The 25,203-nt window shown below is 43.1% G+C and overlaps 1 protein-coding gene across 3 annotated transcripts in view; it reads right to left on the bottom strand.

Annotated features, from left to right (window-relative positions):
• Positions 1 to 25,203, bottom strand: part of CACNA2D1 (calcium voltage-gated channel auxiliary subunit alpha2delta 1) — a 671,705-nt gene that overhangs the window by 306,640 nt on the left and 339,862 nt on the right. For all 3 annotated transcript variants that reach the window (XM_054017298.1, XM_054017306.1, XM_054017317.1), the window contains exon 5: positions 20,461 to 20,505. In XM_054017298.1, the coding sequence (XP_053873273.1) occupies positions 20,461 to 20,505 (45 nt within the window). The remainder of the gene's footprint in view (positions 1 to 20,460; positions 20,506 to 25,203) is intronic.

Raw genomic sequence — 25,203 nt, 5'->3', positions numbered from 1 at the left:
ACCACCTTGGTAACCCCAAAATAGGGGTTTTAAGCAAAATATCTTCTCAAGCAACACGGTAGTGTTGCTAGCACATCAATGGAGTCCTATTCTAGCGAAACCTGTCTTGCAAGGCAGTGGAGTGGAAGTCCCGGATTGCTTCAGTACTCATCATTCAACTTTCATGGCAAGGTTTCAATCTATTTACAGCAAAGTTTCACTCTGCCGTTGGCTGCACTGATCCCCTTGGAATCCCAGCATCACAGATAGGTGGGAAATTTTCATTTGCCATTCTACTCTGTTTACCCTGGGGAGAATTCTAAGCAGATGAGATAGCAGAGGGGAGAGAAGTAGACAACATGCTTTTGGGATCCCCAGTTTCCTGTTCTGCTGCAGGCAGCCCAAGCAGATGGTGAAGAGAAGCCTGGCCAATTTTAAAATAGCTGCTCCATACTGAAGCTCAGAAACAAATAATCACTTTCTAGAGGCTCCTCCCACTGCTATGGCAGCTCCCTTGGTGGGAATGGGGTAACAAAAATAATTTTCTGACTTTACTATTGAATGACAAGATTACACGCAAGATTATACGTGATATTGTATTGCTCAGCCTAACAGAAACAAGGTCCAAAATATTGGCCAAGCACTTAGGTCAGAAGGGACAACAGTGAAAAGTATAGTGACTACTGTGAATGTCTGAAGAATTAAAATGGAAAAAAAAAAAAAAATATGTAACTATTAAAGGTGGAAGGAAATACATGTTTATGAATGGAAAGGTAAGTGCAAGTTAACATATTGTCAGGATACGGCAGTGATGTTTAGCCAGCACATTCCTGGTTTTTGTTTTTGTTTTTCTTTTCTGCTGATCTGCATTTTTCTGCTTTTATCCCAGAAGGAGCCGAGCACTGTAGAAGTGCAGTAAAGAAAAAAAAAGTTCAAATTTTCATACCCCCTAAAAAGGATTAAAATTTGGGATGGTTCTGATTTTGTTTCCATTGATTTAATCATCTCCACACTTGAAGTAAAAGTAACTGAAGAAAGAGTAACTGAAAACTATACCGGACAGTCCCTCCGCAAAAGAATAAATGGACACAAATCGGATATCAGGAATGGTAACATACATAAGCCAGTAAGTGAACACTTCAATCTCCCTGGTCATTCTATTACAGATTTAAAAGTCACTATCATTGAACAAAAAACCTTCAGAAACAGACTTCAAAGAGAAACAGCAGAACTAAAATTCATTTGCAAATTCAACACCATTAATCTGGGCTTGAATAGGGACTGGGAGTGGCTGGCTCATTACAGAAGCAGCTTTTCCTCTCCTGGAATTGACACCTCCTCATCTATTATTGGGAGTGGACTACATCCAACCTGATATAATTGGCCCTGTCAACACTGGTTCTCCACTTGCGAAGTCACTCCCTGTTCTCCATGTGTCAGTATATAATGCCTGCATCTGTAACTTTCACTCTATGCATCCGAAGAAGTGAGGTTTTAACTCACGAAAGCTTATGCCCAAATAAATCTGTTAGTCTTTAAGGTGCCACCAGACTCCTTGTTGTTTTTGAAAACTATACTGAGCATTCCATATTTAAAGCTGTGTGAAATTTCCATTACAAAAACACCAGAACAAATACGGCTAACATGGTTTCAGCACAAAACAGAAATTTATTCCAGGTCACAAATCTTAGGATCAGCCAGGTAATGGAGGTCAATTTGGAGTGAACCTGGGCTCAGTTTCCAGTAAACCTGGGCTAATTGATTTTCATGACTTATTTTTAAGGAGTTAACCTGAAATGTAAATCAAACAAAATTCAGATGTATTAAATCTCACAAATTAACACCGAAGAAAAAACTGACACCAACCTCTGCAAACCAAAACCAATGAGTTTCACACAGCGTTATCAACGTGTCTCTGAAAAACAGTGTAACAGGTACCTAGAAAAAGAGCCATTAAAGTGTCTGCTTCCCAGATAATAATTCTATTCTCAAAAGACACACATTCTCATGGATTAGATTCATTGTGAAATAAACACTCAAAGTTCTGTCTTCTAACATAATTCATGTAAATAACAAACAAAAGTACAGTGCATAATTATTCATTATTTAAAAGGAAGGATTGGAGAATTTAAAAAACACGTGTTATGTGTCTTATTTGGCAATTGCAATTACCTTGCTTCTCTGCTCTATATTTTAAGAGGAGAGAAGGGAGGCAGAGAGAGAAAGATGAATTGAGGGCTTGTATTATATTATATATGCCAATATTTTAAAAAATACCTAAGGATATGAGGTGCCCAACTTGGCACACCAAAGGTATATACTTCCTGAAAATCAGTCCTTTGTATGGCACCTCAAGTTCGGCACCCAAATATTGTGGCATTCATAATCTGCTAGTCAGTTTTGAAAGATCATACCCCTATCTACACCTATATCCACACATAACCCCTTCCCTCCTACCCTGCCTCCTCTTTCTTGGTTTATCTAATGATTTTAAGCTGAAAGTATGTACATTGGCCAAACCGGACAGTCTCTACTCAAAAGAATAAATGGACACAAATCTGACATCAGGAATCATAACATTCAAAAACTAGTGGGAGACCACTTCAACCTCTCTGGCCACTCAGTAACAGATGTAAAGGTGTCAAGTATCAGAGGTGTACCTGTATTAGTCTGAATCTGTAAAAAGCAACAGAGGGTCCTGTGGCACCTTTAAGACTAACAGAAGTATTGGAAGCATAAGCTTTCATGGGTAAGAACCTCACTTCTTCAGATGCAAGTAATGGAAATTTCCAGAGGCAGGTATAAATCAGTATAGAGATAACGAGGTTAGTTCAATCAGGGAGGGTGACGTGCTCTGCTAGCAGTTGAGGTGTGAACACCAAAGGAGGAGAAACTGCTTCTGTAGTTGGATGGCCATTCACAGTCTTTGTTTAATCCTGATCTGATGGTGTCAAATTTGCAAATGAACTGGAGCTCAGCAGTTTCTCTTTGGAGTCTGGTCCTGAATTTTTTTTGCTGTAAGATGGCTACCTTTACATCTGCTATTGTGTGGCCAGGGAGGTTGACGTGTTCTCCTACAGGTTTTTGTATATTGCCATATATATATATATATATATATATATATATATATATATATATATATATATATATATATATATGCCATCATGTGCCAGCAATGCCCCTCTGCTATGTACATTGGCCAAACTGGACAGTCACTACGCAAGAGGATAAATGGACACAAGTCAGATATCAGGAATGGCAATATACAAAAACCAGTAGGCGAACACCTACATGACCTCCTCCAAACATCTTCCTTATTCTCACCACAGGACCTTCCTCCTGGTGTCTGATAACACTTGTGCTCCTCAGTCCTCCAGCAGCACACACTCACTCTCAGCTCCTTGCGCCTCTTGCTCCCAGCTCCTCACACTCGCACCACAAACTGAAGTGAGCTCATTTTAAAACCCAGGTGCCCTGATTAGCCTGCCTTAATTGATTCTAGCAGCTTCTTCTTAATTGGCTCCAGGTGTCCTAATTAGCCTGCTGCCTTAACTGGTTTTAGTAGGTTCCTGATTACTCTAGTGCAGCCCCTGCTCTGGTCACTCAGGGAACAGAAAACTACTCATCCAGTGACCAGTATATTTGCCCTCTACCAGATTCCTGTACCCCACTGCTCTGGGTCTGTCACATATCCCTGCCCCCTGCTCAACGCCAAGGGGTTGGGCAGCTTGGGACGCCAGACAGTGCACACGTGACAAGCCATCGGCATTGCCATGACGGCTCCCTGCTCTGTGTTGCACATGGAACTGGAAAGGTTGGAGGGATAAGAACCATCTGGTCACCCTTGTGTTCTTCTCCTTGTTCCGCTGCATCCATTGAAGAGGGGCATGGTCGGTCACGAGGACAAATCTGCGCCCGAGCAGGTAGTAGCGCAATCTTTCCATGGCCCATTTTACAGCGAGGCATTCTCTCTCCACCACTGCATATTTTTGTTCCCTTGGAAGGAGTTTCCGACTGAGGTATAGAATTGGGTGTTCCTCCTTCCCAACCATCTGTGATAGAACGGCCCCCAACCCAACTTCCAATGCATCCATCTGCAGGATAAACTCCTTGGTGAAATCAGGGGCTATCAGTACAGGGTTACTGCAGAGGGCAGTCCGTAGGTCTGTGAATGCTTCCTCTGCTGCATCAGACCACCTCACCAGATCAGGTCCACGGGCTTTCACTAGGTCTGTCAGGGGGCTTGCCCTTGTGACAAAGTGGGGGATAAATCGTCGGTAATACCCCACCACACCTAGGAAGGCCTGGACTTGTTTCTTGTGACTTGGTCGGGGCCAATTATGGATGGCCTCTAACTTGTTCACTTGGGGTTTTACCAGACCTTTTCCCACAACGTAGCCAAGATATCTGGCCTCTGTAAACCCTACAGCGCACATGGCAGGGTTTGCTGTAAGGCCAGCTCGCCTGAAGGTATCGAGGACTGCCTCCACCTTCTCCGGGTGGGTTTCCCAGTCTGGGGTATGAATGACCACATCGTCCAAGTAGGCAGCAGCATAACTGTTATGCGGGTGTAATAGCTTGTCCATGAGGCGCTGGAAGGTAGCTGGGGCCCTATGTAGTCCAAAAGGGAGGACAGTATATTGAAAAAGACCCTCTGGTGTAGAGAACACAGTCTTTTCCTTTGCGTCTTCTGCAAGGGGAATCTGCCAGTACCCCTTTGTCAAGTCTAGGGTAGTCAAGTACCGGGCATTACCCAGACGGTCCACTAGCTCATCTATGCGAGGTATGAGGTACGCGTCGAACTGGGATACTTCGTTTAGTCGCCGGAAGTCATTGCAAAATCTTGTGCTGCCATCAGGTTTGGGCACCAGCACAATTGGGCTGGACCACTGACTGTGGGATTCTTCGATGATCCCCAACTCCAGCATTTTTTTTTACTTCCCCTTTTATTTCCTCCCTTTTGGCCGCTGGCACCCGATAGGGCCTCATTGTTACTCTGGCCCCAGGGTTCGTGACGATGTGGTGATATGTCTCGGTTGTTCGACCCGGTTTTGTCAAGAACACATCTTGGTTCCGGAAGATCATCTCAGACACCTCATTCTTCTGGTCTGGTGTTAAATCGGGAGACATTCTCACCTGTTTGGAAGGCTTGTTTTCCTGGGTTAGGTCTTTTTGGACCATTGTGCATGCCTCTTGTGCATGCCAGGGTTTCAGAAGGTTAACGTCATAAATCTCTTCTTGTTTTTGTGTCCTGGCTGCCGCACCTTGTAGGTTACTTCCCCCACGGGTTCAACCACCTCATAGGGCCCCTGCCATTGGGCCAGAAGCTTTCTGCCATGGGTACCAACACCATAACCGGATCCCCTTGTTGGAATTGTTGCACTTTTGCCTGGCGATTGTAATGGGTTCGCTGGGCCTCCTGTGCCTTCTCCAAATGTTCCCGGACAATAGGGGTAACCCGAGCTATCCGGTCTCGCATCTGCATTACATGCTCTATTATATTTCTCCCCTCATTGGGTTCCTCTTCCCAGATCTATTTGGCGATATCTAGTATGCCACGGGGGTGACGCCCGTATAATAACTCGAAGGGGGAAAACCCAGTTGAGGCCTGTGGTACCTCCCGGATAGCGAACATAAGGTAGGGTAGTAGGGTGTCCCAATCCTTCCCGTCCCGACTTACCACCTTCCTTATCATAGCTTTGAGGGTTCGGTTAAACCTTTCTACCAACCCATCAGTCTGCGGATGGTAGACCGAAGTTCTCAGGGTATGTATATGAAGCAGTGTACAGAGGTTCTTCATTAGCTTTGACATAAATGGGGTTCCTTGGTCAGTTAATATCTCCTTCGGTAGCCCCATTCGGGCAAAGATCCCCGCCAGCTCTTTGGCTATAGTTTTAGAGGCTGTGTTCTGCAGGGGGACGGCTTCTGGGTAGCGAGTAGCATAGTCCAAAACAACAGGTATATATTGGTGGCCCCGAGCTGTCTTCTCCAGGGGTCCCACTAGGTCCATGGCTATTCGCTCGAAGGGGACCTCTATGATGGGAAGGGGTACTAAAGGTGCCCTCAAGTGGGGACGGGGACTGTGCAGCTGACACTCCGGGCAGGAGGCACAGTACCTCCACACTTCTTCATGTACTCCGAGCCAGAAGAACCGTCGTAGGACTCGTGCCAGGGTCTTCTTTACCCCCAAATGCCCCCGAAAAAGATGACTATGAGCAAGACTTAATACAGCGTTCTGGTGTTTTTGAGATACTAGGATCTGCTCTACCTTCTGCCCCTGTACTGGTGCAACCTGGTATAAGAGATCCTTCTTCATTATGAAGTAGGGTCCTGGTCCCTGGGTTTTTCCTTCCATGGGGACCCCATCTATTTCAGTCACTTCCTTCCTAATGTTGTCATACTTTGGGTCTTCTGCCTGGTCCCGTCCAAAATTTCCTCTCCCGGGGCTAATCTGCCCAAGATCTAGGGGCCCAGTCTCTGTTGCCTCTACTAGTTCAGAAGCATTAGGGTCGGGGTCAGACTCAGTTGCTTCTCCCTCTTGCGTGGCCTCCTTTTCAGCTGCGTGGATCCACCTACCTACAGGAGCGACTCTCTGGCTTTAGGTCAGTATTCGGGTTCCCAAGGCCTTAGCTGCCCTTCTTTCCCTTTTTGTCTTTCTACCCTGTCTGGGAGTGGAGAACAAATCTGGGGATATTTCAGAGAAGATTGGGGGTTGACAGTCTGCTGTGGATGCCTCACCAATTTTAGGGTCCCCATCTTTCTCCAATCCCCCTACTGCGAGTAAGTTTCCAAACCCTGGGAAGTCCCTCCCTATGAGCACCGGGTATGGGAGTTTAGGGACTAACACCTGCTGCTACCTTAGTAGTGTTCCCTTGGACCTCGATTTTTATTGGGATGGTGGGGTAGTAACTAACTGTCCCATGGACACATGTTATCCCCGTATGTTTTGCCTGCAGCAGCTGACTACGCTTCACGAGCTTCCCTGAGATAAGCGTGATAGCACTCCCCAAATCAACCAGTGCCGTGGTCCCTACCCCATTTAGTTTCACTGGTCTGGTATACATATGTGGGGTTAGTGAGACCCCAACAAGGTGGATTAGGGAGCATGGATCTGCCCAGTTCCCCAGGTTACACTGCATAGGCTCCTCAGCATTGGCAAACTGTGCAGCTATGTGTCCCCACTCCCCGCAGGCATAACATTTGTATGGAGCCCTAGGCATTCCCCAGTCTCTTGGTTTGGGCAGTCTAACATCACGATCCTCTTCTCCCTCAGTGCTCAGACTCTTTGTGGCCTCTGATGGGCCTTCAGCCTCTCTCTTTTTCCACCTGGACCCTCCTGGTGGCCCAGTCACCCGAACTTTAGGGCTTGGTGCTGCTAGTTTAACCCGGGGTGCCTCTTCCTTTACTGGTCGGGTCAGCTCCCTCGCTGTCCTTCGCCTCTCTACCAGGGCGACAACCTTGTCATAGGTGGAGGGTTCGTTCTGGCTTACCCAGGCACGAAGGTCTGGTGGTAGTCCCCTCATGTATCGGTCGATGACCAGAATCGCTAGTATCTCTTCCGGACTCTGGGACTCTGTTTGCAACCACTTTCGTGCGAGATGGATGAGGTCATACAATTGGGACCGCGGGGTTTTGTCTTCCTGGTACCTCCAACTGTGATACTGCTGGGCCCGCACTGTTGTCGTTACTCCAGATCTGGCCAGGATCTCGGTTTTCAGCTGGGGGTAGTCTGCCGCAGCCTCTTCAGGCAGATCATGGTAGGCTTTCTGGGCCTCCCCACACAGGAATGGGGCAAGGATGCCAGACCACTGATCTCGAGGCCAGGCCTCCCGTAGGGCTGTCCTCTCAAAGGCCAGAAGGTATGCCTCTACATCATCCTCCAGTTTCATTGTCTGCAACCAATGGCTGGCCCGTATGAGCCGCGTCCCATCATGGCTGCGATTCAGCTCTGTAAGGGACTTTACCTGGTTTACCAGTTCCCACAACATAGCTCGGTCTTGAGCAGCCTGGTCCATCAGCAGGCGATTAGTCTCTTGCTGCAGCTGCACTGCCTCCTGTTGGGCAGCTGCCTGGACACGGGTAGCCTCCTGCTGGGCCGCCGTAGCTTGTATCAGTGCCTGCACTATGTCATCCATTGTGGTGAAAAAAAAAAACCCTCTCCCATTTTGTTTTTGTTTTTTGTTTTTGTTTGTTGTTTTTTTGAAATCACCCTCCTTCTTCCGCCGCACTGTGCACCCCAAGATCCCACCCCTGACACCAGTGTGATAAAGTTCTCCTCTATCTTGGTGGGTCCTGCACTTATTGGTGGATTTTCTTGCCTCAGAGATTCACCATGTGAGTTGGGGAACAGCCCAGAGACCTTCCCCTCTGGAAGAACCCACAGTCCAGGTCAATTGGAAGGTTTGGGGGGAACCCGGGCCCGCCCTCTACTCTGGGTTCCAGCCCAGGGCCCTGTGGACTGCAGCTGTCTATAGTGCCTCCTGTAACAGCTGCATGACAGCTACAACTCCCTGGGCTACTTCTCCATGGCCTCCTCCAAACATCTTCCTTATTCTCACCACAGGACCTTTCTCCTGGTGTCGGATAACACTTGTGCTCCTCAGTCCTCCAGCAGCACACTCTCACTCTCAGCTCCTTTCGCCTCTTGCTCCCAGCTCCTCACACTCACACCACAAACTGAAGTGAGCTCCTTTTAAAACCCAGGTGCCCTGATTAGACTGCCTTAATTGATTCTAGCAGCTTCTTCTTAATTGGCTCCAGGTGTCCTAATTAGCCTGCTGCCTTAACTGATTCTAGCAGGTTCCTGATTACTCTAGTGCAGCCTCTGCTCTGGTCACTCAGGGAACAGAAAACTACTCATCCAGTGACCAGTATATTTGCCCTCTACCAGACTCCTATACACCACTGGTCTGGGTCTGTCACAGTATATATATCTTCTTACTATATGTTCCATTCTATGCATCTGATGAAGTGGGCTGTAGCCCATGAAAGCTTATGCTCAAATAAATGTGTTAGTCTCTAAGGTGCCACAAGTACTCCTGTTATTTATGCTTCTCTGTTGCCTGCATTTGCAAAGAGGCATGGAGCTGCATTCATGCACCTGCTTTATATCTTTCACTGAGTCTGTATTTCAGGTATTATCCCCAGAGCAGTCACTAAGTGCCATGTATCTCCTGCAGTAGAGCTCACACACTTTTAAACAGATTATGCAAAACTTTATAAAAGTGGCAGTGTTTCATATTTAAAAAAATGATTAGCCATAGGCATGATCTTGTTTGATACAAAACTGGGGTGCTTCCCTGTAGGTAAAACTCACATTTTAGCCTTAGTCAAAGCATTAGTTCCTAGTTTGTTCAGTCTCTTGTGGCATTTCCATTCTTAGATCTCCCCCTCTGAGTTTAGTAAGAAAATGAATAAAAAGTACTGCTGTCGCTTTAACTATTAGTAAATGATTAGCATCTGCACAAGTGGTACTGCTCCATCAGTCATGGCTGCTTTCCAATATGGAGCTGATGAAGGAAATCCTCTTCTCTCATAAATCACTTGTGTCAATTAGGGATGCATCCCTTGCGGGGAAATGCAATTGACTGTTCCCAATTAAGGTCTAATGAATAAGAGTAAAAGGGGTGCTGGAAGCTTCCAGCCAGGCCTGGCTATTCTGGTTTGAGGTTAAGCTAAATGTTAAATAAAAAGAGCAACACAGGTAAAAAGAACAAGACTCACTCCTTTGAATTAATTAGCTAAGTCACTGCAATTCTGTACTCTCTTTTCCCTTAGGGTATTATGTTCTTTTTGTGGAAAGGATTATAAGAAGCATGATTAGAATAAAAGGGGGGAAAGTAGATTTGCCCAAGACACATGCTATTACCTGCATTATAAATTAAACAATATGGTACTGATAGTGCAGGTTACCACTGCCCTAACTTATCATTTGACTTGCAGCACAGCAACTGATAACTAACTTATATTAACACCATATAAAACAAGGCAGGGAGCAGTAGTCTGTGAATAATGAAGACCTTAATGGGCAGTTCTGGAATGATTCCACACATCAATATGACTTTCCTAGTTTATTCTGAAATCTCCAATTACAAATTAATAAGCAGCTTTACCCTGTGGTATATTTATATCATTATAGTTTACAGTGGCAATTTGGTAAGTAAACCTGCTCCATGTTTAGTGTTAAAAATGGAACATGAAAAAAAATAATTTCAAGCACTATCACACAGAAGACACCAGAAAACACTGCATTTTAAACTCTAAAAATTAATGTGTGTTTTATGTTCTGCTACGGCAGGAACTGGTATAGCTAGTTAAAATACACCTCTACCTCGATATAACGCTGTCCTCGGGAGCCAAAAAATCTTACCGCGTTATAGGTAAAACCGCGTTATATTGAACTTGCTTTCATCCACCGGAGTGTGCAGCCCCGCCCCCCCCGGAGCACTGCTTTACCGCGTTATATCCAAATGTGTGTTATATCGGGTTGCGTTATATCAGGGTAGAGGTGTACAAAGAAGGCTACTGCATAAACACATAATGGAAACACAAACTGTGCACTGCCTGTGCGGTATTAGAAGTGTCCTGCTTACTGCAGTTTGCCACAGACGAGATGTGACCAATATTAAAAAAAAAAAAAAGTAAATAGGAAAAGAACCTAAAGAGTAAACACAGGGAGATGGAGCAATTAAGGACTTCCTAGAGGGATGGATTATATGAGCAAATACAGCGGAGCGAGAGATTAGATTTGGAAAAGATCTGTGAAGAAAAAAGTGATGATTTGAAATAACGCCAGGGCAATGCAACACTAGAAGAGAAGACTGAACAGTGAGTCAGAAGAGACTATAAATAGAGAAGAGTGGAAAGAGCAAGGAGACAAAATGGAAAAAGCAGAGAAAGAATAATTAAAATGTGTGGAAAAGGACAGAACAACAGGGCTGTTCAGCTGTCATATAAAAGCATTGTATCTTTCATACACCTGGACTCTACACCTTCAAATAAAAATCAATTGCATAGACTACAACCTGCAAAAAAAGAAGGCTAGGAAATATTTTCTAGTGAATGGAAACCTACTGGTTTAGTCACAGTTATCTGCTGTGACCTTGGCAAATCACTTCAGCTACTCTGTGCCTCATGTCCCTATCTGAACAATAGGAAGAAAATACTTCCTTCCTTGTGAATATAAAATACATTAATGATTATGAGGTGCTCACATACCATGGCACCGAGGGGCATATAAGTAATTAGATAAACTAGCAGCATCTGTTTGATGTTGCAGAACTCCAGAGACTCGTTACTGATTGGAAAACTAAGGGTTACAACTTGATTGTTTTATTTGTTGTATTAGAGAATCAGAGGCCAAAGAATGACTAATTTTCATATTGTTTAAAAAACAAAAAAAATCCAAGTGAAGAAAACAGTTAGCCCCCAGAAATATTCTAGATGGTGGAAAGAGTGACAGAGGCGGATCTTCAGAGCATTGCGTAAATAGGAAGGAGGAAAGCAAACTGGACTGAGGAAAGAAAAAGACACCAGAAAAATAGAATGGAGTAAATTAACAGAAGGTATTTCAGGTTAAGAAGGAAAAGAGAGAAATCTTGAACTAGATTCCTAAATGGTTAGTTTAGCAGTAAAGATTTCAGAGGATGAGAGCTACACATCTTCCAGGTATGGAAAAGGACATAAGCCCATATTCTTGACAAACTGAAGTCTCAAGAGTTGGGCTTTGGGACGGATAAAGCATGAGTTTACCATAGACCAAATGAAAGAAATTGAAGAAGAATGGCTGAGAGATTGTCGCAGGGGGCAATGTTTCAGAGCTGAAGCTAGACAAATTTATAGACGGGAGATATGACGCCCAGGTCACTTACTCATTCATACACAACCTCATCCTAAGCTTTTTAATACTAGAGTTGATGTGATATTTGAGTTGAGAAGAAACCTGGAGATGGTGGAGTTTTGTTTCAAGGTGCACTTACTACAAATTAATAGAAGGCTGGGTTTTGATTGAATTAAAAGAGACCCTTGTAGAGCCAAGCAATCGTGAGGTGAAAGCAGCAGAAAATGAATAAAGGCTGAAACAGTGGGGGGGGGGGGAAACAGATTTGGGTATCAGCAGCATAAAATAGATACACAAGAATAAAATCTGATAGGAAGTATGCCAAGGGGATGCGATCAACAAAGAACTTTGGGACACCATGGCAGGGAGGTTCAGTGGGAAAGGGTTTTCCATTGCCAAGCACAGCGGAGGAGGAGTTGAATATGTAGAACCAAAACAACAGAAGCAAAGTGGCTGTAACTCCACCAGATGGTGCTTGATGAACTGGAAAATGTCACGGACAATAGTTTTAAATGCAGCATTAAAAGGAAGAAAAATGAGGGCACAAATGGAGCCACAGACCACTAAGGAAAGATCACTGTCCACACACAGAAGGGTAGTTTCTATACTGTATAAGGGTTAGCTGATAGAATACATATTTGTGAAGGTTGTTTTAGAAGATATTAGCTGAGTGTAAAGTGTCTAACATCAGGACCCTGTTATACTGCCCGTTGTACATACACGTTAAGAAAGTGTCCCCATCCTGAGGAGTTTACAACCTAAATAGGCAAGACAGGCAAAGGGTAAAAGAAAGCAATACACCATATAAGCAGAACATTGGAATCAAAAGCATAGAGCTTATGCAGCTTGCTCAATCTTACACACAAAGTCTGTGGCAGAATCTGCAATTATTATTAGTTACAGTAACTCTTCACTTAAAGTTGTCCCGGTTAATGTGGTTACGTTGCTGATCAATTAGAGAACATGCTCATTTAAAGTTGTGCAATGCTCTCTTCTAATGTCGTTTGGCAGCCACCTGCTTTGTCCACTGCTTGCAGGAAGAGCAGCCCGTTGCAGGTAGCTGGTGGGGGCTTGGAACCAGGGTGAACTGGCAGCCCCCCATCAGCTCCCTGCTCCCCTAAGTTCCCTGTGCAGCAGCTGCCCAGCAGGCTAGCAATTGCAGCTGTCCCTCCCCCCACTGCCATGTGCTGCTCCTCTCCTGTGTCTTGGAGCTGTTCCCCGAGACTCCTGCTTGGTGTGTGTGGGGGAGGGAAGGAAGAGGGGGGCTAATGTCAGAGTGTCCCCCTCCCTCTTGGTCCTGCATCCCGCTTACCTCATCTTCCATAGAGCAGGGGGGGACACACGACAGGGCTCAGGATGAAGGGAGGTTGCTGGCAGCAGCTGAGGTCTCAGCTAGCTGATCTAATTAACAAGGCAGTGTACCTAAAGTAGGGTTACCATATCTATTAAATAAAAAAAGAGGACCGTCCACAGGCCCTGGCCCAGCCCATTTCCCCACCCCCCAGCCCTGCCCCAACTCCGCCCCTTCCCCGCCCTAACTCCGCCACCTCCTCCCTCCCACTCCCAGCCACCAGGAAAAGGCTGCCCGAGCGCTACTGGCTTCACGGTTTGCCGGGCAGCCCCCAGACCCTGCGCCCCCGGCCAGCGCTTCCCCAGCACAGCTGGAGCCCGGGAGGGGAAGCGCCCAGCCGGGAGTGCAGGGTCTGGAGGCTGCCCGGCAAACCGTGAAGCCGGTAGCGCTTGGGCTTCGGGCAGCCCCCTTGCCTCTGGACCCTGTGCCTCCAGCCGGGCACTTCCCCTCCCGGGCTCCGGCGGCGCAGGGTCTGGAGGCATGGGGGTTGCCTGAAGCCGGTAGCGCTCGGGCAGCCCGGCTCTTAAACAGAGAATGGCTGCCCGAGCGCTACCGGCATCGGGCAGCCCCCATGCCCGGCTCTTAAACAGAGCCAAAGAGTCAGAGGAGGAGCAGAGCCGCCGCGGCTGGAGGCATGTGTGTGTGTGAGAGAGAGAGATTCTCATTTCCCCTTTAGGTTAGGGTTACCATACGTCCTCTTTTTCCCGGACATGTCCGGCTTTTCGGCACTCAAACCCCCGTCTGGGGGGGAATTGCCAAAAAAGCCGAACATGTCCGGGAAAATGGCGGCTCTGCTCCTCCCCTGACTCTTTGGCTCTGTTTAAGAGCCGAGCTGCCCCAGCGCTACCGGCTTCGGGCAGCCCCCATGCCTCCGGACCCTGCGCCGCCGGAGCCTGGGAGGGGAAGTGCCCAGCCGGCAGCTGGGGTCCGGAGGCAAGGGGGCTGCCCGAAGACGGTAGCGCTGGGGCGGCTCGGCTCTTAAACAGAGCCGAAGAGTCAGGGGAGGAGCAGAGCCGCCATTTTCCTGGACATGTTCGGCTTTTTGGCAATTCCCCCCGGACGGGAGTTTGAGTGCCGAAAAGCCGGACATGTCCGGGAAAAAGAGGACGTATGGTAACCCTAACCTAAAGGGGAAATGAGAATCTCTCTCTTTCACACACACACACACACACACACACACACACACACACACACACACACACACACACACACACACAGAGTGTGTGTCTCTGTCTCCCTTCCCTCCATTCCTGCTGCCTTGTAGAATGTGAGAGTTAACCCTTGAGAGCTCAGCCAATTGCTAGTTCATCATTTAGCAGCAAGGCATTCCCTGGGAAATATCCCACCCTCTGACTTCACCACCTCAACCAAGCCTCACAATCATCATCACTGTGTACCAGTATTAAATTGTTTGTTTAAAACTTTATATATATATATATATAGTGTGTGTGTGTGTATCTATCTATCTATATCTATATCTATATATATATATGATACAGGCTTTTGTCTGGTGAAAAAAAATTTCCTGGAACCTAACCCCCTCATTTACATTAATTCTTATGGGGAAATTGGATCCACTTAACATTGTTTTGCTTAAAGTCGCATTTTTCATAACTACAATGTTAAGTGAGGAGTTACTGTATTTGAATTACTGTATAGGCCTCAACCAAGTTCAGGGCCCCATTATGCTAGGCATTGGAAACACATAGTAAAAGACAGTCCTCTTCCCATAGCCCTTACAATGTAAACAGATGAGGGAGACAAAGGGTGGTGAGAAGGATGTAATATTATCCACATTTTATAGATGGAGAAGTGAGATATTGAGGTTAAATAATTTTCCTAGGTGAAATAAAGTCTGTAGCACACCGGGGACTTGATCTGTTTGAATCTCGTCAGTACCTTAACAACAAAGCCATTCTTCCTTCCCGATCATATCTTCTTTTCAATAAGGCATGAGAGAAGAGTTTTCTAGAGGAAACTTCTTAATATTCTTTAGGCTCGGGGAACATGGGCAGATGGATTGGCAGACATACAACTATGTTATTTTCAGGAACATGTAATGTAATAGATCTATAAAGAATTACATATGGCTCTAATACAAATCCGCTGAGCAAAATGAGTGCTGATTTTCAAAAAAATATATACAACAGTATCTAAATGCAGTATTTTCCAACAATGTTTATGTACTGTCTCTCTACCACTATTGTGCTATAAAATAACACAAATGAAACAGCCAGGGAACAGACACAACTTTCATTTATTGCATTTTTTTATTCTTTTCCTGGCTGGCCCTAAATAATGACTGTAATTTGCACTGAAAAGCACTTGCAACTAGACTTAACTTCAGATTGTCTGTAAAGCATCTAGCATGCTGTATATGCACACTATATATAACACATTATATAAACAAACAACAATTCATCATACGAAGTAAAGATTCTGGGAGTTTTTGGATTCCGGTGTGTGTATGTATAGATGGAATCTAATATGAACTAAAACTGAATATACTCCTGAACTAGATAACCTTGCACTATTTAAAGGACTTTGCAACGGTGCATACATTTCAGACTTGGAGCTTGCAAAGGTTAGGATGAACCAATATTCAATCACCACTAGCATAGAACAAGATGATCACAAGCAAACAAGTAAAGAACAGAAAAGGCAAACAGGCTGTGGGAGTAAAATAATCAGGAATATGTGATAGAATACAGAGCTTTTCATGTCTAGGTCACTGGGTAAAGTCTGATCTAGGTTAGTAGCAAACAACTGATAGATATTAAGTGGCCTCTATGAGTTGGGTCTTATTTCAGTTTCTAGTATACATGTGTTCCCATCACAGACACAATCTGCCAATAATTGACATCCTCATTGACATCAGCAGATAGGCCAAAAAACTACATTCACAGAGAAACTGAGTAACCCTTTCAACCTTAGTGGTCCCAGTTCAGTGTAAAAGACACATTGGTGGAACATTCTGGGAACGCTTTCATTGCTGTCATCTGAGCTGTGGCTGAACAATTGAGAATGACTATTCAATCTTGCTAATTCAGTAACTTTCACAAATGTGATATTGGGCAGGGAGAGGCAGGTAGAGGCAAGAACCAAATTAGGTTAAAAGGGCTTACAAGAAAAGGTGATAGTATTAAGACTCATTTATCGGAGATTGAAAAGTCAGGATATATAAACTTGAGTATCTGTATAACAGTGATAGTTTAGTTGAGAACAAAGAAGAAAACAACATGCAAAAGGTGTATCGACATTGAATCTTGCAGCACATTATGTGGAACAAAAACTGTCCTGAATTAACATAATTTATGGAGACAAATACAAAGTGATTTCTTTGGAAAAACCAACAGTCAACCAAATAAGTGAAGGGTCTGAGCAGGCTGATCAGAACATTCAAGACAGTTTGGTTGTACAAGATCAACAAAATCCTCTAATGGAGTGGGTAAATCAGTTGAATTGAAGACCAGAGTAAACAAGTTTCCCCTTGCTTCAAGAATAGATGGGTCTAGGAATTAGGCGAGTCAAGTGAACTAAAGACCACAGGAGTTACCAGAGTAAGCAAGTTTCAGACAGGCTCCAAGCAGGGACATGCACTATAGATCTAAGAATTTAGTTAATCAAGGTGGTAACGATGCACTTCTTCATTGTGACTCCTTTCTGCTGGCTCTGAGACAAAGTTTATCTAAGTATCAGAAAGTGCCAGTGCTTGATGAGATTTTTTTCCTTTCTTTCAGCAGATACACAGTCTTCACTCTAGGAGCAGTGACTTGCACTCCAGTTTAATTCCAAACTACTGGAAGGCTAACTCAGTGCACCCATCTAAATGTCAGGTACCCACAAAATGTGAAAAGGTAGGAAAAATGGAGCTGGGCTGGGGATGGGTAGGGGGATACTATTCTAAGCAAGAGGTCTGGAGGAGAGGAGTCAGCTGAAGTAGGACCTCAACTCAGTGAGTTTGCACAGTAGAATTTAACTAGAAATCAGTGAGACAGAAATTGAAGAAAGGTCTCCTGAGCTTCTTTTGAGTGTACATATTTCAGATGAAGACAACAGCAAATCTGTTCAACTAGATATCTCGATGAACATAAGATTGACCAGAAATCTGGTTAATCTTATGTTCATCATTCACTCTTTTCAGATAGTTTTTTTAGAATTTGTAATAGTATTATACATATAAAAAAATGTCACATTCAAAGCACTCTGCAAAAAATGATTAATCCATCCATAGCACCCCATGAGATAAATTTTATCCCCATTTTACAGATGGGAAACCAAGGTAAAGTGGTTATGCAACTTGCTCAAGGCCACACAGTCAGAGCCAGTGCTGGGATTAACAACTCAGAAGATCTCTGGTCCCTAACCCCTGCACTCATTCAAGGTACCTAGATAAGGGAGAAGATCTAAATTTACTACATTTAAAAAAATATATATTTAGGCCAAGGTTTTCAAAAGTGACTAGTGATTGTGTGTGCCCAACTTGAGACTCCTTAAAGGGGCCAGATATTCAGAAGTGGGTGCTCGGCACTTTCTGAAAAATCAGGCCCTTTTAAAGGTGTCAAGTCGGGCACACAAAATCATTAGTCACTCTCGAATACATTGGCCTTTTTTGTATTACGTTTGCTGCCTATGTTTTCTTTTCACGTACTGTATATGCTAATGGAAATAAGTCTTCTACTGTTTGTTTATAACCAGTGAGTGCACTGCTGCTTTAAAGGTGATAAAGGTTAGTGCTAACATGAAAGCTTCGCCTTTGATGAATGCTGAAGAAAGAAAGGCATTACAGGAATTTATCCAGGATGAGCATGTCCAGCACTTAGTAGATACACTGAATAGGCATCAGTGGCAGTGAAATGTGAAGATGTCCTAAATGGTCAGGGCCTAACCAGCATTCATGGGGACGTCATTAGTGGCATCTGTGGAGTCAGAACACTAGTTTCAAAGGCAGCCAAGCAGCTTCTGATCATGCCAGTTACAAAGACTGATCTGGCAGAGACAAAGCACATGTTTCTCAAAGCAACCAGAGACTTTAAAATCCAACAGCTTCTTGAAGTGTAATTCTTTGTTCATTCACATTGTTTTCTTACATTTGAAGAAAAAGAAAAAAAAAACTAAAAGAGAAAACAAATTCCAGAGATAAAAAAATCCCTGCTTTCCCTCACTTCTACCTTTAGAAATATGAATTATTATGAAAGGAGGAAGTGCAATGAACTGTGTCAGCACATGACTATGTAAATATACCCAACTCAATCAGAATGAGATGCTCTGTTTTACCAAGCTAGCTAGTATTTATATTGCATTCATCTCCAAAGCATCTCAGGACATTACAATATTATCAATGCAAAGCATACGGACCATTCGACGGTGTTGCCCCGTTTAATTTCCTCCTTTCCAACCCATTATATAATTAATCTAATTAACCACTGCATCTAGGGAACTTGATCTTAAACTAAACAAAAGTCCTAAGAATTGCATTGGACCTAAATTACTGCTCTTCACTTTTGCCAACTGCCTGAATTTCTCTCAGGGTACATGAGGTAAATGAAAACCACAAAATGTACAAGGACTGAGACCAGCCAACCAGGCTCAAATATTATGGACTTTTGCTTTGAAAAAAATTCCTCTAAAGCTATCACTCTGGGAAATGCTGGAGTACCTGACTGAAGCCCAAGGGTTTCAAATATTTCATTTGTTCTGAAATAGAATAGTGTTCAAAATAGTAACTTTTATTGGTGCTGGTTTTTGGAATTACATGCTGTGCTGTTGCTGTCACGTTAAGGTTTTTTCTATTTATTGACAAATTCTCCGTAACTGACTGACAACTGCTATTAACTCAACAATAATGTTTCTTAGTATTGTCTTCTGGTGTCAATGGCTGTAGAGCTCTAGGAAGGAAAGGCGTCTAAAGCAATGCAAACAAGCTGGAAGGAGCAAGGAACCTAGAAGAATAAAATGACTTTTCTGGGAAAAAATTAAAAAGGAGAGAAAACCTACAGGAGCTCTGAACTGAGAAAGATATAAATTGCTGAGTGGTATTTGCATTGCAGCTGTGCCTAACCTATTTTGACCATTGCTATAAAAAAAATGCATCAAAGAACCTCTCAATACTATTTTAAGCCAAAACCGCTCAAACGTGGATGCACACATTTAGAATCCTAACTGCATAATTAGGCACTTTAAGAGAAGTGGGCTGTTTTCAGAAATGCAGAACACCTGAAAATTGCATAGAATTCAACAGGATAGGTATTCAGCATCTTTCAAACTCACATCATTTTTACTTAGGTGCTGAAGTATAGATTTATCTTCAGGCACCCAAGTTTGAAGATTTCATTCTGTGGGTTTTGGTTCCTTGTGAACAAACTTTTTGTACCTGCATCCCAGTTGAAAACCAATATCTGACATAAGCAACTCAAATAGTTTTGTTTGACATGATCTATGTATCTTATTTATTTACCTTACAGCAACAGCATCAAGTTCTATAGTGATGCCATCAATCTTTTAGCAATACTTGATTACAGAGTGCAAATGAAGCATGTTGATCCATCTGATTAATATATTCCAATTCCTTTGCCATTCCTTTATAAATTAAATCTATAATAAAAAGGCATCTGTATTATCTCAAGTGAAGGAGAAGATAACGTCCCTTCCTCCCAAGAGGCAGAAAGATGTTTAATATTTAAAGTCATGGTGGGAAACCTCATATAATTTACTCTTCTTGGACCAGATTCTCCATTGCCCTGCACCTTTTAGTCATTTGCATCAATGCAAAATAGGTGCAAACTGCTACTGTTTTTAATGTATATCCATTTTCATCCATTTTCCACTGCTGTAAATGCCTACACAGGGTGCAATGATGCAAAAGAGAATCTGACCACTTAAGTCTGCAAAACTGGACTAGGGATCTCATAAGAACAAGTTTTTTCATGGTCTTTTCCTGCTGTTCTTGAATTTTCTGTTCTTAATTCTATAGTATTGTAATTCAGATTTTACAGTTTGATTCCATACATAGGCAATGCTGTGGTGAGAGGGTTATCTTCCCAAGCACACTCCCTCATTAATAACTCAGAAGGCCTAATGAGGAAAAATGTAACCTTAATAAACAAACACAAAATGCAACCTAGCAGTCTATCAAACTTGGTGTGCAGGTCCAGAAATCCAAAATATTTCCCAGAAGTAGTTGAAAATGTCCGTTAAACACCTTTAGAATCTTTAATACCCCTTTCACTTTTCTGAGAATTTAAGCATCCTACAATTTGCAGGTAAAACAAGAAGATAACATATTACTTACATCATTCTGATCATCCTTTGCATTGTAATAGATGATTTCATTATTCTGTGGGGGGAAAAAGAAAAGAAAAAATCATTCCATTAATTGAATGATGATGAATACAGAGGTCCACGACCTAACGTAAACCTGAATATAAACATTGAAGGGTTGATCCTGAATTTGTGAACACCCCGGTTAATTTCCAAGCACGATCAGGCCCTTCCTTAGTTCTGTCTTCTCTGTGAACCAACAGATACGACAGAGAAATGTCATTTATTTAGCACTTCTTTCCTGAAAATTTATAAAAGGTATATCAACAACAACTTGAAGAGTATAAGCTATGGTGGGGAGAAAACCTGCTAATGGAAAGCTTATGAGAGCTATTTGTTTTAAAGATATATGAAGAATTCACCACCTAAAGTGATAAATATATGCAACAAAACAACCTATCAGGCAATAGACATGATAACTCACTAACTTTACAAAGGTAAGTGGGTTATTAAGTCTTTCTTGTACAGATTTCATTCTTCATGTTGGGTAGTAAAAATAAGCCCTGGGACTATGCATCAGGGGGACAATCTAATTGTTGTGGCATACAACAGAATGTAATGCTCCGGTGGATGAACTGTAACATTCTAAATCTAACAGAGCCGTGAACTAACGTAACGTTAGCTACTGCTGCAATATCATTCTGAATCTTGATTTACTGATTTCTCGAGAGGGTTAAAAATTGGCAAATTTTCCCATAAAAAAAATCAGTCATTTCTGTTGTACATCTATCAATCCTGCAGAATTCTGTAATGTGGACACTGCTCACCAATACACTGAGTCTGCTTGCCAATAAATATCACTTTTGTAACATATAACCCTTTGCACTTATTTACACCCTTCTGCTCAAGGATCTCAAGAGTGTTATGCTAAGACCCTAAGTCAGTAAAGCACTTAAGTATGTGCTTAAAGTTAAGCACATGCTTAAGTATTTTGCTTGTATCAGAGCCTAAATCACAAGGCAATCATTATTGCCAGAGGTCAACCTCCAAAATCATTGTCATTTGTACTTTTAATCCTGTTTATATTAAATAACCAATTTTACAAGGATATATTTGAACTCTTACTCTACCTTTCTTTCATGCAATAATTGATAACTAAGTGTAACATTAGCCCAAAATGGGCTCACAAAACTGGGTGACTGGCAGATGAAATTCCGTGTTGATAAATGCAAAATATTGCACCTTGAAAAACATAATCCCAACTATACATATACAATGATGGGGTCTAAATTAACCTGTTACCACTTAAGAAAGAGATCTTGGAGTCACTGATAACATTGGTCTACAATTTTTGAGAAGTCGTCTGCTTCAGAGATAAAATGTGCTATTTATTATGTATTTTGATGTGCTGAATTCAAATATGACAATTAAAACAACTGATTGGCTACTGTTTAAGATATTTAAGTTTTTACATTTTATGTCAATGTATATTGTGTAGATAGAGTTTTAATCATAAATTGTAAACCTAGGTCTTTTCATGTGTTTATGGTTGCTTTACATGATAATATTTCACCTGTCCTGTTTATGTAACACTTTAAAAATCAGCAAAAGGGTTATATAAATGAAATTTATTATGAAACAAAAGGCAAAAAACTATTATGTACATAGTTTAGTCCTATTCAGTGTCTACTCGGCGCTTCTTGGCTTGTCTCTTGTATTCATTAAATGGAGCATCTCTTGTCACTGTCCAGCAATAGTCTGCAAGCATTGATGGGCTCCATTTGCCCTGATAGCGTTTCTCCATTGTTGCAATGTCCTGGTGAAATCGCTCGCCGTGCTCGTCGCTCACTGCTCCGCAGTTCAGTGGAAAAAAATCTAGATGAGAGTGCAAAAAATGTATCTTTAGTGACATGTTGCAACCAAGACTTTTGTATGCCTTGAGGAGGTTTTCCACCAACAACCTGTAGTTGTCTGCCTTGTTGTTTCCAAGAAAATGTATTGCCACTAACTGGAAGGCTTTCCATGCCGTCTTTTCCTTGCCACGCAGTGCATGGTCAAATGCATCATCTCGAAGAAGTTCACGAATCTGAGGACCAACAAAGACACCTTCCTTTATCTTAGCTTCACTTAACCTTGGAAATTTTCCACGGAGGTACTTGAAAGCTGCTTGTGTTTTGTCAATGGCCTTGACAAAGTTCTTCATCAGACCCAGCTTGATGTGTAAGGGTGGTAACAAAATCTTCCTTGATTCAACAAGTGGTGGATGCTGAACATTTTTCCTCCCAGGCTTCAATGACTGTCGGAGTGGCCAGTCTTTCTTGATGTAGTGGGAATCTCTTGCACGACTATCCCATTCGCAGAGAAAACAGCAGTACTTTGTGTATCCAGTCTGCAGACCAAGCAAGAGAGCAACAACCTTCAAATCGCCACAAAGCTGCCACTGATGTTGGTCATAGTTCATGCACCTCAAAAGTTGTTTCATGTTGTCATCGGTTTCCTTCATATGGACTGCATGACCAACTGGAATTGATGGCAAAACATTGCCATTATGCAGTAAAACAGCTTTAAGACTCATCTTCGATGAATCAACGAACAGTCTCCACTCATCTGGATCGTGAACGATGTTGAGGGCTGCCATCACACCATCGATGTTGTTGCAGGCTACAAGATCACCTTCCATGAAGAAGAATGGGACAAGATCCTTTTGACGGTCACGGAACATGGAAACCCTAACATCACCTGCCAGGAGATTCCACTGCTGTAGTCTGGAGCCCAACAGCTCTGCCTTACTCTTGGGTAGTTCCAAATCCCTGACAAGGTCATTCAGTTCACCTTGTGTTATGAGGTGTGGTTCAGAGGAGGAGGATGGGAGAAAATGTGGGTCCTGTGACATTGATGGTTCAGGACCAGAAGTTTCATCCTCTTCCTCGTCTGACTCAAGTGAGAATGATTCTGGTGCATCAGAAACCAGCAGTCCTTCTCCATGGGGTACTGGGCGTATAGCTGATGGAACGTTTGGATAATGCACAGTCCACTTTTTCTTCTTTGACACACCTTTCCCAACTGGAGGCACCATGCAGAAGTAACAATTGCTGGTATGATCAGTTGGCTCTCTCCAAATCATTGGCACTGCAAAAGGCATAGATTTCCTTTTCCTGTTCAACCACTGGCGAAGATTTGTTGCACAAGTGTTGCAGCATATGTGTGGGGCCCACCTCTTGTCCTGATCTCCAATTTTGCAGCCAAAATAAAAGTGATAGGCTTCTAACCCTTATTCACATGCATACATCTTACTCATATGAGTAATCCAGGCTACTCACATGAGTGAAAATTTGCAGAACCTGGAATCTAAAAGGAAGATACACCTTTTCCCTCATATAAATATCAACATGCAAGATTAATTTGAAGAGTACTAACTATGAGTACAGCAATTCTGAAGTTCTAGGCTAAACACAATTGATTTTTGATGATAAACAAGACTTGTTTTGATGATAATAATAAAGCCACCATGCTTTGTGGCCTTGGATGAAGCCATTTCACTTCACTTTCGCCATTTCTCAAATAGAGATAATGATACTAAACAAACTAGGAAAATGCAACATAGATGGAGCTACTATAAGGGAGTGCAAAACTCTCAGCTCATCACATTCACAGACACATGAGGAAATTCCTTTTACCACTAGAGATCAAAGCTAATTGTGAGTACATTGATTGTTTTCTGGCTATGCCAGAAGAAGGACAGGAGACACTGGATGTGGTTTAATTAGGCCTCAACATTATTTTTAAATTGCATAATCATTTACATCATTGAAGACCTTAGTGGCTCAGGAGCCAAATCAGGATCAACATTACCCAAAAGAGCCACAGTAGTGGGAATCCATTGTTTTATTTACGTCTCTCTCTGTCTCTTTATATATATATATATATATATATATATTCTCACAGCAAAATGACTGATCAAGTATTATTATTTTATCAACTACAATTGTAAAAGCATCCTGATTGGTTAATAACTTAGACTGGTTAATAATTAAATCGGACAGTGTTTTAATTATCATGTGTTGCAAAGAGCCGCAAGAGACACATTGCGAGCCTCAGTCTGAGTATCACTGCTTTTTATATACCCCAGTTATAGGGTATAGGCTGTCAGCCCTCCCTCAGCCAACCCGCTGCTGGGACCTTGCCACCTCCTCCCACCCTCAAATGAGGGTTAAGTGCGGGGGAGCTATAAAGGAGCAGGGGGTTGACATCCTGCCATACTAGTCATAGGAGCCCCAACCCCCTGTTTCTGCTCCTTTAGAGAACTCATCCTTGAAATCCTTTACCAATCCATTTTATCTGATCACTGTATCCCTTCCCTATGGAGTACCTGTGCTGGACATCCACCCCACGCTTATATAAGGAGTTGGGACATCATAGCCTAACCCACATTTCACCGTTCATCCCAACTAAGCCCCCAACCTGCTGTGGGGAAAGAGAACATCCCCCCCTTGCCTTGGCCAATCTGGCAGTGAGGAAAGTAATTTCTTCCCAGCCCACTGAGAAAGGAGTGATGACATGTAATGCTCACACTGGATCATGACAAACCTGGTATTTAACTACTCCCATGGGCAGGGTGTGTGTGTGCTGCTCAGCCTGCTCCAGGGAAAAGAGCGCGTTTCCTGCACCAGTGTGGACTTCAATAGTCTGCCCTCTCTTCCAGTCACCTGGTGAGGGATGGGTCAGCATCCCCACACTGATCTGGGCTGAAGCTGCCACAACAAGTCGCTCTCTA

Source organism: Malaclemys terrapin, chromosome 1, assembly GCF_027887155.1.
Source record: "Malaclemys terrapin pileata isolate rMalTer1 chromosome 1, rMalTer1.hap1, whole genome shotgun sequence".
Taxonomy (NCBI): Eukaryota; Metazoa; Chordata; order Testudines; family Emydidae; genus Malaclemys; species Malaclemys terrapin.
The sequence above is the reverse complement of the archived record's forward strand: the minus strand, read 5'-3'. Positions and strand labels throughout refer to the sequence as shown.